The sequence below is a fragment of the Tupaia chinensis genome, unplaced genomic scaffold, assembly GCF_000334495.1.
Source record: "Tupaia chinensis unplaced genomic scaffold, TupChi_1.0 Scaffold000361_2, whole genome shotgun sequence".
NCBI lineage: Eukaryota > Metazoa > Chordata > Mammalia > Scandentia > Tupaiidae > Tupaia > Tupaia belangeri.
This window is the reverse complement of record NW_006159858.1, coordinates 4,400,556-4,413,753: the sequence shown is the minus strand read 5'-3', so window position 1 is coordinate 4,413,753 and position 13,198 is coordinate 4,400,556. Positions and strand designations below refer to the sequence as shown.

Genomic DNA, 13,198 nt, shown 5'->3' with positions numbered 1-13,198 from the left:
TGCACCCAAGAGGCCTCCTTCGGCCTTTTTCTTGTTCTGTTCTGAATATCGCCCAAAAATCAAAGGAGAACATCCTGGCCTATCCATTGGTGATGTTGCAAAGAAATTGGGAGAGATGTGGAGTAACACTGCTGCAGATGCTAAACAGCCTTATGAAAAGAAGGCCGCTAAGCTGAAGGAAAAATACGAAAAGGATATTGCTGCATACCGAGCTAAAGGAAAGCCTGATGCAGCAAAAAAGGAGTTGTCAAGGCTGAAAAGAGCAAGAAAAAGAAGGAGGAGGAGGAAGACGAGGAAGATGAAGAAGATGAGGAAGAAGAGGAAGATGAAGAGGATGAAGATGAAGATGATGATGAGTAAGTTGGTTCTAGCGCAGTTTTTTTTTCCTTGTCTATAAAGCATTTAACCCCCCTGTACACAACTCACTCCTTTTAAAGAAAAAAATTGAAATGTAAGGCTGTGTAAGATTTGTTTTTAAACTGCACAGTGCCTTTTTTTGTATAGTTAACACACTACCGAATGTGTCTTTAGCTAGCCCTGTCCTGGTGGCATTTTCAATAGCCACTAACCTTGCCTGGTGCAGTATGGGGGCTGTAAATTGGCATGGAAGTTTAAAGCAGGTTCTTGTTGGTGCACAGCACAAGTTAGTTATATATGGGGATGGCAGTTTTCTCATCTTCAGTTGTCTCTGACGCAGCTTATACGAAATAATTGTTCTGCTAACTGAATACCACTCTGTAATTGCAAAAAAAAAAAAAAAATTGCAGCTGTTTTGTTGACATTCTGAACGCTTCTAAGTTAATACAATTTTTTTATTAAAAAAAATAAATTGCCTCATTTGAAAAAAAAAAATTCTCCTTTCTGTGTTTCCTGTTCCCTTTCTTTGCAGCAGCAAGGGAAACATTGCTTCAGTTTATTTATACACACGAAGAGCCAGACAATACAGTTCAAGTTAACTTAAGATGTTTCAAGTCTAAGAATAAAGGAACCTCTGTGAGTTTATGATCTACTTGCCTTGTTTTTCTGATCAGGCACATGAGGCCCAGAGGGGTGCAGAATCTCACCTTGGGTAACATGCGAGCTGGGACAAGGACCCAAGAGCTTGTCACTCAGTATCATGTTCGTTCAGAGTCAGTGCTTTACCTGTTTCTTTGCTGTTTGAGTCAAAGACGAGGTTTCACAAAGGTCTGTGTGAAGATTGGTTCCAGATTCAGCGTTCGCTATGGTGAAAATCAGAGGGAAAAAGTGATCAAGGCTGTGAAATCTTGGTCTCAGGAATTTTGTGTATACATACACATACCTAGTTCAAATGCATGTAGACAACAGACACACACACAACTATGGCACTCATGTTTACTCATCAAGTAATGCCCATGACCTTCACAGGCACAGTCTAAATATCATGGTAAATGTAGTGCTAAAACTTTCTATTATTCAGGGGCCAGTTGGTGACCTACTGGTCAAGGCAGTTGGATCCCACATGACAGACTGTGTGATTTGAGTCCCAGACCTGCTGGCTTGAAGGACGTGCTGGAGGTATGTGGGTACATACCCAAAATCCCAAAAGGAGAGATGGAGGAGAAGGAATTACAGCGTGGCCATCTGTCACGGGGTGTGATTTCTCACTTTCTCTCTCTATCTCATATCTCTGGTGAGCACAAATTCTAAAGGAAAAATAAAAAACTTTTTATATTAAAATTTATGTTTTTCTTGTTTGGTTTGCTCTTTTTATTATTTATTTATTTTAAAAGAGATTTTTAGCAATAGGGTGCATGTCCTCACCAGAGAGACAAAAAGCGAGAAATCACCCTCCAGGGGTATGACCATGCCACAATCCTTTCTCTGCTCAGGATTATGGGCATGCATACACATGTGCCTGGAGTGAGTTTTAAGCCACTGGGTCTAGGACTCAAACCATGGTTGACTACATGGGAGTCCAGTGATGTAACCATTACACAATCTACTGGTCCCACTCATTTTTTAAAAAATTTATTTATTTACTTTATTCACTGTACATCATTACAGTACACAAAATGAGACTTTCCATCCAGAATACACTGTATATTGGCTCAATCAAGGCTATTACTGTACATGTTATCATAACAAATAATTTTCCGCTTCTTGTTTCTTGTATTCTTGCTTCTTTTTTCACTTGCTTTATTTTTTAAAGAATTACTTATTGGGGCCAGTAGGTGGTATGATGGTTAATGTGCTGAACTCCTACATGGCTGATTGTGGTTTGAGTCTCGGACCTGGCAGCTTGCTTTCTCACTTTCTCTCTCCCTCTGGTGAGTGCACATGTCCTATAGCAAATTCAAATAATAGTAACAATAAAATTAAATAAATAATTCTTAAAAAACAAAGAAGTTGAGCTTCTAAAAAAAATTTAACTTAATTTAATTTATTTTTATTTTTTAAAATTTGCTATAGGACACATGTGCTCACTAGAGAGAAAGAGGTAGAGAGAGAATGAGAAAGCAAGCCACTAGGTCTGGGCCTTGAACCGTGGTCAGCCACGTGTGAGTCCAGTGCCTCAACTACCATGCCACCTGGTGCCCCTAGGATTGCACTTTAAAAGAACAAAAGCAAATTCTTTGTGCTATTAAAGTTCAGATAAAGTTGAAATTGAAAAGAAAATACTGATGGAAAAAAATCTGCTAATGCTGTTGAATATAAATTTTGTGTGATCACACCTCATCGAAGCAGGAAAATGCTTCTGCAACCCTCTAGTGAGAGAGATCAGAGATTTTGCTTTTCCTGCATTTTGTGGAGGGTCAACAGGAGAGGTGGAAACATGTAGTAAACAAAGACAGAGATCGGGCCAGCAGATGATGTGGAGGTTAAGGCAGTTGAATCCCACATGGCTGACTTTGCAGTTTGAATCCCGGACCCAGTGGCTTGAAAATCATGCCAGGAATGAGTGTGTGTGCCCAAAATCCTTAGAAGAGAGTGGAGGAGAAGGGATTTCGGTCTGACCATCTGCTCTGGGGAGTGAGAAACCCTTCATCTCTCTCTGGCAAGCACACATGCCCTATAGAGAAACTGAAAAAAAAATTTTTTATAAGAAAATCTATGAGCAAAGACAGGTTGAAGTGAGGCTGGCAGGTGGGTAGGGACTAATAGAAATCGCGGAGTCTGCCATGAAGCAGGCCCCTGAGGACACCGACATGGCATTGGTGTGTAATCTCCACTTCTGTCCTCTTCTGTAATCCTCACTTCCGTCCTCTGGATTGCTTTTGTCACCGTTCTCTGCAGGAGTGGAAGGTGATCCTCAACAGGTGTAGTAACTTGCCCAAGGTTGTGCAATCAGCGAGGTTTGGAGTAAGGATCTGAGTCCACGACAGCCTGAGTCTAAAATTCCATGGTGAAAGAGGATGGGATTTATTTTGTTTTTCTTTTTTTCTTCTAAGAAAGTAAATTTTTAAAAAACTTGATCGGAGAGTGTGTACTTGCCAAAGAGAGACAGAGAGGGAGAGAGGGAGAGGGAGAGGGAGAGGAGAAAGCACCCTCCATGGCGACTGGTCATGCTGCAGTCCCTTCTCCTTCATTCCTGCCTCCTTTCAGGATTTTTGGGTATGTATATACATGTACTTGTTTCCCAAGTCACCAGGTCTGGGACTCTAACCACAGAGTCAGCCATGTGCAATCCAGTTCTTAAACCACTAGGCCATAAGCTGGCCCAAGAAACTAAATTTAATGTTCATAAAAGAATATGCATTTGAGGAACAGATTTAGTTAACTAAGCACATGGCACTACTAAGAATTTTAGTCTCTATTATGGGACCATGTCCAGCAGAAAGTTCTTTCCATGCTTGGTACTTGGATGTAGCTGCTGCTTCTTCTTCTTCTTCTTCTTCTTCTTCTTCTTCTTCTTCTTCTTCTTCTTCTTCTTTATTTTTTTTTGTAATATGTTGCTATATTATTCAGGTGCTCACCAGAGGGAGGGAGAGATAGATACACAGAGAGAAAGTGATAAGTCACCTTCTAGGGCAGATAGCCACACTGCATTCCCTTCTCCTGCATTCTTGTCTAGGGATTTTGGGCACACACGTACATGCATCCTGTGTTATTTTCCAAGCCACTGGGTCTGGGACTCAGACCACGCAGTCAGCCATGAGGGATCCAGACACCTTAGTCACCATGCCACTAGCTGGGCCTACTTAAGAGCCTATGGCTGAATGTGATTTGGTATCTTTGTCTCTTTGACAAATAGTCTCTACTTCTTCCTGTGGGCTAACCTTCCTTTTTTTTTCCTGTTGTTTCTCAGCTGCTCTCTCCTATCTTGTTTGAAAATGGCTTCTGCACAGATTTAAAACATTTCTTATTTAAATCAGCTCGGGGGAAAACTGAGGCCCAGAGAGTGATTTCACACCTTGCTCAAGGCCACAACTTGAACTAGTGCTAGACCACCCAGCGGAACCCAGATGTCCTGACTTAGCGTCTTGTGCTTTTCCTTCCACATCACACTACCTCCTGTTAGCCTCACTTGAGCTTGCCACATCCCAGCTGCTTGGCCATGATTCATCCTCTGGACAAATCCAGCCCAGCAGAATTGTGTTACGATGAGGTTCACTTCCCTGTGGCTTGGAAAGACCCAAGCAGCTCTTAGAAATGACACTTACAAATTCTAATGCATAAGGAAAGTTCTTGCAACACCAAGAGAATGAATCAGTCAGCCAGAGTTCAAGAAATGTAAACACATTTTTAGATAGGAGACTGAAAAATCACTTAGGACTTCTCCATCTCTTGGGTCAAGACCTTGGTAATTTTCTGAGGTCCAAGCCGTCAGAGAGAAGACACAACTCAAACTGCATTCCTGGGAGATAAAGCAACGAGGGTGGTAAAACTTCCTCTTAGAACAGTGGTGGCAAGATCTTCTCCTGTTATCAAATCAGAGAAACCGGCCGACCCATTGACCAACCCAGGCAGCTGGCGGTGTTTCTTTTTCATCATTCGGGAGTGGGTGTGCACGTCCAGTCTACAGACTGCACAATTTCCAGGCATGCCCGAAACTAGGAGTTCACAGCCTTTCTGTGATGAACATTTCTGCCCTCAAAGAGATAAACAGAAAACACATTCCTTTTCTGGCTGCCTACCGCCAGGCCTGAGCAGATTTTCAAACGCTGGCATTAATCTAACCACAGGCTTTTAGCGAGGAGATAGCATCCCCACCAGATAATCAGGCAGTTTCAGAGATGACCCTTGTTAGATGAGGTCTCATCCGAAACTTCTTCTTCCTTCCTCAAATCATGGGATTCCTCACCAAACACTCAAAAGTTGAAAAGCAGGAAAGAACATCTGATTCCAGCTTGGAATATAGCCCCTTAACATTTCTATTTAAAGCTGCATGGACTGTGTTTAATTCCCAAGATGTTGTTCATTGTTTTCTTAAATTTTTAAAAAACAGTTATTTTATTTAACTTTATTTATTATTCTTATTTTCCAGTTTGATCAGACAGAGAGAACGAGAAAATGAGAAAGCAAGCCACGAGGTCCAGGATTTGAACTGTGGTTGGCCGTGTGGGAGTCCAGCACCTTTAACCACCACACTACCTACCAGTCCCTGTTTGCTATTTTAAATAAAAATGACACAGTCACATTTGTTCCTCTCGTTTCAGGATACTTATTTCCCTTGGTCTGGGACTCTCTGGTGGGCCTACTCTGGTGTGAGAATAGAGACCCAAGTCCAAACAGTCACTTTATCCGGCCAGGGAGGCCACCTGGCTCCTCCTTCGGTGGGTGTCAGGGTTCAGGAGAGATCATCAGACCTGCAGGCTCTGAAGTGGTCACTTATTCAGTGGTTTAAGGGCAGCAGCTTTCGAGGCTCTAGGCCAAGCCCCTTTAAACCTGTGTAGGCCTTTCCCCTCCACACCAATTCTGTGGCAGAAGCACCTTGGGATCACTTGTATGTTCTCATGGAACTTCCCTGTAACCTGCAGTGGTTCATCACCAGGGAGGGATAGATCCATTGCCAAGCAGACCTCAGGAAGCTGTTAGCCTTCTGACAGCTCTGCACGTGAACTTCTGGCCCTGCCTGAAACCACTGGGAAGAGGTCTGAAAGTCAGCCCTGGTTCCTTCATGGTTGCTAGTCAGAGATGGAAAATGCAAATGCAAATTCCAGATTATTAAAAAAAAAAAAATCCCAGTATAAACTTAACCATAAAAGGAAGGATAATTCTGGTCTTGCTGACCTTTCCTTAAGAGTATCTAAAAATACTTAATTTTATATGATGTGACTCAAGACGCCTATGACCTATAGAGTGTTTGTAGTGTTATAATAAATTTGGAGTCTGCTTGTTTAATGCAGAAGACCAAGACCTGAGATGGCCTTTTGTCATTGTCATTATCAAATTCTTGGGATAAGATTGAAAACCCTCCTTATGTTACATATTTTTGCTTTAAATCTTCCTGGATGAGGGGGGTAAGATGGGTGTATGAAACAATTGCTTGAGACTTGAGAAAGTCTCCAGGTTGTAGACATACTCTTGAGAGCTCTAGTAAAGGAGCCAAGTGGACAGATCTAGAAGATGTGAGTCACTCTGAATTTAAATATGGAGGTGCCAGGGCTGGCAGGTGGTGTGGTGGTTAAGGGCACTGGACTCCCACATGGTTGACCGTGGTTCAAGTCTCAGACCTGGTGGCTTGCTTTCTCACTTTCTCTCTTTCAATCTCTCATTCTGTCCCTCTCTGGTCAAATTTAAAAAGAAGTAAATAAATGAATAAAGTTAAATAAAATCATTCTTTAAAAAAAGACACTTCCAAAAAAAAATTATGGAAGTGCCTAGTAAATGTGAGGGCAATATTTTTCTCCCAATTTGGAATAGCAATCCTTTTGCTAACTTATATTCTCTTTGGCCAAGTCTAGCTCAGTCTCAAGGGTCTGGCTTTAGCTTTGGGAAAACCACTTTCTCTTAAAAGTTCATAAATTATTTTTTATGGGGAGATCATGGCATTTTACCAAGCTCAAAATGGAAGCTAAGCTAGATGACAGAATTGAAATTTGACTTGTGTAGAAACAAAATATCAATTAGACAAGGAACACTCCAATAAAGATAACGTGTCAGGATTAATCAGGGTACCTGTGGTGCAAGACCATGTGGAAGGGAATACAAAAAGAGGTTGAAGATATGTCTCCATACAAAAGCAGCCAGTCAGTTCGATTCATGTGACTGTCTCAGTTTTCCAGAAAATATTATTCTTGGTCACTTGCTCTCAAACAAATATAGACCTCTGGTTTACTAGCCTCTGGTCCTAGCCCTTTCAGTCTATGCACTACACAGCTGGGAGAGTCATTTCTCTAACAAAGAATCTGGTTATGTCAATTTCGAAGTTGGCAGGATCCCACAGCCATGAGGGTAAATTCCTTAGCTGCTGCCTATGGGTTTTTAAGACCTGGCTCAAGCTGCATCTCTGACCATTTTCTCACTTACACATACCCTGGGGTCCAGCAGTTGCAAGTTGCTTACTTTTTAAAAAGTTGTGTTTTGTTTTTCTCCATAGGGTGTTTGTGCTTGCTGGAGAGAGACAGAGTCAGAGAGCGGGAAAGTGAGAAATGACCCCTCCGCCCATGGAGGGGGGCGGCCACACTGCAATCCCTTCTCCATTCTCCTCCTGGGAATTTGGACACGCACACATGTGCCTGGCATGGTTTTTAAGCCATTGGATGCGGCACTAGAACCATGGTTGCATACATTTCTCCCATGATGTGCTTTCCCCCTAGACCTTTCTTTTCCCCTTGACTAGTTCCTACATATATCCTTAGAAACTCTGCTTAAGTGTCTTCTTCAAAAAGCCTTCTCAACCTCCAGGCAAGGTAATTCTATTCATTCATAGCTCTCCATGCATTACACCATTGTAGACTATATTTTTTTCTTTTCTTTTTTGCTAATGGGTGTGTATGCTTACCAGAGAAAGATGAGAGAGAGAGAGAGAGAGAGAGAGAGAGAGAGAGAGAGAGAGAGAAAGGGAGAGTGAGAAGTCAATCTTCAAGGGGGATAGCTATCCCACAATCTCTTCTCTTTCATTCTCTTCTTGGGATATTGGTCACGCATGTACACTTACCCAGGGTGATTTTTCAAGCTGCCAGATCCAGGACTTGAACTGTGGAGTCACCTATGTGGAATCCATCAACCTCAGCCTCTACGCTTAAGGCACAAACTCTGTCTCTTGACTACTGTCTTGTGCCTAGCGTAGTGTTTGTCACTAGTGGGTGGTTAGTGTTTGCTGAATGAACGAATGAGTGAGTGAACGAGCAATCTCTTTGTGCTTGGTAAAACAGACTCACTAATTCCTCCTGTTGAATGTGTCCAACATGCCGCTGGAGTCTATGTGCATTTTCAAATGAGGAGGTGTGGGGAGCTAAGGCAATAGCAAAATCCTTATGCCATAGGGAGATGGGTGAAAAAGGCAAGAGAGAGAAGTCAGGAGGAAAAAACAACCCTTAAGAAAAACCTCAGGCTTCTTTACGATATTTTAAAAGAACTATTTAATTTAACTTTATTTATTTATTTAAATTTGATCAGAGAGGGACAGAGTGAGAGAAAGAGAGAGAGGAAAAGTGAGAAAGCTAGTTGCCAGGTCTGGAAGTGCCATGGTCAGCCATGTGGGAGTCCAGCGTCCTTATCCACTATGCCATCTGCCGGCCCTCTTTATGCTTTGTAAACAAAAATGCTTGTTTACTATCTGCATGTGTATAATTTCTTTAATGACGGAGGTGCCAGCATTCTGACAGTTCTTTTTCCTTTAACTCTCTTTATGTTCAATTCAAATATTGCTTAAAACATACATTTTTTTGTCTCCTCACTGAAATCTCATCTTTGTTGACCAATATCCTTTCTGAATTACACATTTCTTTTTCTTGGGGGGGGGGATTTTCACTATAGGGTGCTTGCGCTCACCAGACAGAGAGAGACAGAGAGACAGAAAGTGAGAAATCACCCCCCAGGGGGGATGGCCACGCCACAATCCCTTCTCCTCCATTCTCCTCTCAGGATCTTGGGCACGCACACACACACACCCGGCGTGAGTTTTAAGCCACCAGGTCCGGGACGTGGACGTGAACCACGGTCAACTACGTGGGAGTCTAGCAGCGACATAGCCATTACTCTAACTGTTGGTCCCATTCCTATGATTTTTTTGATGAGAAGTTAACATAAATGTCTGGAGGGTGATGAAACAAAGTAATATTTATGGGTAACTGGTTAGTAGAGTTACATTTTTTTAATCACTCTGGCAGAAGAAAAGTTAATTTTTTTTTTTAGGTTTTTGCCATAGGGCATGTGTGTTTGCTGGAGAGATACAGAGAGAGGAAAAGTGAGAAATCATCCCCTGGGGGGATGGCCACATGGCAATCCCTTCTCCTCTTGGAATTTTGGGCATACACACACACACACCTGGCATGATCTTCAAGTCACCAGGTCTGGGACTCAAACCATGGCAAACCATGTGGGAATTCAGCTGCTTTAACCACCATGCCACCTGCTGGCCCTAAAAATATTAATATTCTAAAACTTACAATAGGTGGAGAAATATAACTCTCTCTCTTACACATACATGCACACACACAGTCTTAAAATCCATAGCTACTGTAAGATGCATTTTGTTAAGTGCTACCTCACTGTGTAGACCAGGCCCTCATTCTTGTGCATATCATGCCCGAAGTGAACAGCAGACCCTGGCTACTTGAGAGGGACTCATCCTGAGGATTTAAAGAATTCTTTGGTTTACGAATATCCCTGGTATATAAGATAACCCAAATAAAACTAAAGTAGAATTGAAAAGAGGGAGGGTTTCCAAACTCGTAATGAGACTGTAAATAGAGGATTAGAGTGATTTCTAAAACTATCTTTGGCAGAGAATCATCAAATTGCTGGACCACTTTACTTTCTCTTACTTCCGTTACTGGCCAGAGCAGCTGGCCTTCTTTTCAGGGTCGTTACAAATATAAAAAGAAAAAAAAAAAAAGTCTTCCTTTGTTTAAAAAATATAAGAACTATTGAAAATATTACAATAAATACACTAGCTCCTTCCTTGTCTGTGGTCTACCCTTCTTTGGTTTCAGTTACCGGTGGTTAATCTTAGTCTGAAAATAAGCACAATAAAGTATTTTGTGGAGAGGTTTTTTTTTTTTTTTTTTTTTTTTTTTTTTTGCTATAGGGCGCGTGCACTCACCAGACAGAGAGAGAGAGACACAGAGACAGAAAGCAGGAAATCACCCCCCAGGGAGGATGGCCACGCCTCAATCCCTTCTCCTCCATTCTCCTCTCGGGATCTTGGGCACGCACGCACATGCGCCCGGCGTGAGTTTAAGCCACCGGGTCCGGGACTTGAACTGTGGTCGACTATGTGGGAGTCCAGCGACATAGCCATTACGCTAACTGCTGGTCCCAGTATTTTGAAAAAGAGAGAGACCACATGTTATTAACAATTTAATACTCGTTCTATGTTATTATTAGTTACTGTTAATCTTGCAGTAGTCTTTTTAATTTTTTTGAGACTTTTTTTTTTTCTATAGGGCACATGCAGTCTCTGGAGAGACAGAAAGAGACAGAGAGACAGAAAGTGAGAAATAACCCACCCCTCAGGGTGCATGGCCACACCTCAGTCTCTTCTTTTCCATTCTCCTCCCAGGATCTTGAGCATGCACACACAGGTACATGGCCTGAGTTTCAAGTCATTGGGTCCAAGACTCAAACCAAGGTCAGCCATGTGAGAGTCCAGCGACATAACTGCTATTCCATCTGCTGACCCATGAATAAAATTTTCAAATTGCTCTTTGGAATCAGCTCTGGGAGCATCAGGCATTTTCATAGTGTTATAGCCATTTTCTTAAAAGCAAATGGGGGCGGGTGGGAATCAGCAAATGGCATAATGGTTGTGTATCTCAACTTCCACGCAGTCGACCATTGTTCAAGCCCCAGACCTGGCGGCTTCAAACTCATGCAGGGTGCACGTGGGTGTGGGCCCGAGATCCCAAGAGGAGAATAGAGGAGAAGGAATTGTAGCATGGCCAGCCTCCCAGGAAGTGATTTCTCTCTTTCTGTCTTTCCAGCTGAGCACATGTGCCCTAATAGCAAAACAAGAGGACAAAACACACACACACACACACACACACACATACACACACACACAAACAAAAGCAAATGGGGAATGTTAAACACAGAGAGATGCTAAGACTTCAGATCAAGGCCACTGCACAAATCAAGGCGACAAGTTTCCTAAATTGTAAGCCCTGAGAGAGGCACTCCGGGCTTCTATACATGCTGTCAATGGAACGCATTTTCCTCCAAGACTAAGTTCTGCATGAGGACTAGGTTCTTAAATGACCTTGCAAAAAAGCTCGTTTAACCCATATTGTGGCTGAACACTTTTTTTTTTTTTTTTTTTAAGTCTTTGTCATAGGGCACATGTGCTTGTTGGAGAGAAAGAGAGACAGAGACAGAGAGAGAAAGTGAGAAAGTGGGGATGACCACTCTGCCATCCCTTCTCCTCCATTCTCCTCTCCATGCACACACACAGGCCTGGTGTGACTTTCAGGCCACAGGGTCAGGGACTCAGACCACAGTTGGCCGCATGGGAGTCCAGTGCCTTAACCATGCCACCTGCTGGCCCCTGAACTCTTTTTTAAAAAGTGTATTTATTTATTCCTTCCATGAGCAAGAGACAGAGGTAGAAAGAGAGAGAGAGAGAGAGAGAGACAGCATCCTAGCAGGATCTCAGTGCTGCTATCCTCCTAGCCTCAGCCAGCCCCAAGTCGCAGGCACATACCACCAGCTACTCAGGGAGGTCTCCAGATGGGACCTCAGAGCCCTCCCGCGTAGGTCAGCCTTAGAGTGTCACGCTTGACTGCTGTGTCTCTGACCAGCTCCCATGAACTCTTTGAATCACTAAGTAGTTATAAAACAACTTATAAAGCACTAACGGTAGGTGTCTATCAGTAGCATTATACTAGTTACTAGGGATGCTAGTGGGTCTTGCCCTTAAAAGCTATCAGTGTACAGGCTAGCAGGTAGTATGGTGGTTAAGGTGGCTGGATCCCACATGGCTGACTACACAGTTCAAATCTCAGAACTGGTGACTAGAAAAACACGCTGGATGGGACCAGCAGATAGCGTAATGGTTATGTCATTAGACTACCACATAGTTGACCATGGTTTGAGTCCCAGACCTGGTGGCTTAAAACCCATGCCAGGTGTGTGCATATCCAAAAAGTCCTGTGAGGAGAATGGAAGAGAAGGGATTGTGCCATGGTCATCTCCCCAGGGGGTGATTTCGCACTTTCTGTTTCTCCAGCAAGTGTACATGTGCTATAGCAAAAATCTCCCTCTCAAAAAAAAAAAAAAAAAAAAAAAAAAAAAAAAAAAAAAAAAGAATGAAAAAGAAAAAGACACTGGGCACGTGTGCATGCATACCCAAAATTTTGAGATGAGAGTGGAGGAGAAGGGTTGTGGTATGGCCATCCCCTCTGGGGGGTGGTTTCTTTCTCTCTGTGTCTGTCTTTCTCTCCCTGGCAGTGCACATGCCCTACAGCAGAAAACTAAAAACAAAAAACCAAAAATGAGCTAGCAGTCTAAGGGGCTGGACGGTGGCATAGCCATCAAATGCGAGTTCTGCAGGAAGGTTCCTGGTTCAAGTCTGGAGACCTCTCTGAATATGCTAGGTGTATGCTTGCCCATGACCTGGGGCTGGCTGAAGGTGGGGGTGAATCGTGGTGTTGAGATTCTGTTGGGAATGCTGACTCTCGCTCTCTCTACCTTTCTCACTCACAGGAGAAATAAATAAACTCTCACTCATGGAAGAAATACATAAATGAACTTTAAAGAAAAAGCTGTGGGCCATGCTGTGGCATGTTGGTTGAGGTGTCTGGGTCCCACATGGCCAATTGCGTGGTTTGAGACCCAGACCTACAGCTTGAAGAACATGCGGGGCACATGTGTGTGACCACAATCCTGAGAGGAGGGAGAGGTGGAGAAGGGAGTGCAGCATGACCACGCCCCACGGGCAGTGCTTTTTCACTTTCTCTCCCTGTCTCTCTATGTGAGCGCATGCGCCTTCTAGCAAAAGTTAAAAAAATAAGAAGAAACAAAGAAACTGTAAAAAGAAAAAAACCTTGCAGTCTAATGGAGAGCAAAGTCTAGTGAGGAGGCCATGCTGGGAGAGACTGCGGTGAGAGGGGAGGCACCGGGTGTGTGAGCATGA

General features: G+C 43.0%; 1 protein-coding gene across 1 annotated transcript in view; it reads right to left on the bottom strand.

Annotated features, from left to right (window-relative positions):
• Positions 1–13,198, bottom strand: part of KIAA2012 (KIAA2012 ortholog) — a 185,222-nt gene that overhangs the window by 102,706 nt on the left and 69,318 nt on the right. The window contains exon 13 of the mRNA XM_027773615.1: positions 1,144–1,220. Coding sequence (XP_027629416.1) covers positions 1,144–1,220 — 77 coding nt within the window. The remainder of the gene's footprint in view (positions 1–1,143; positions 1,221–13,198) is intronic.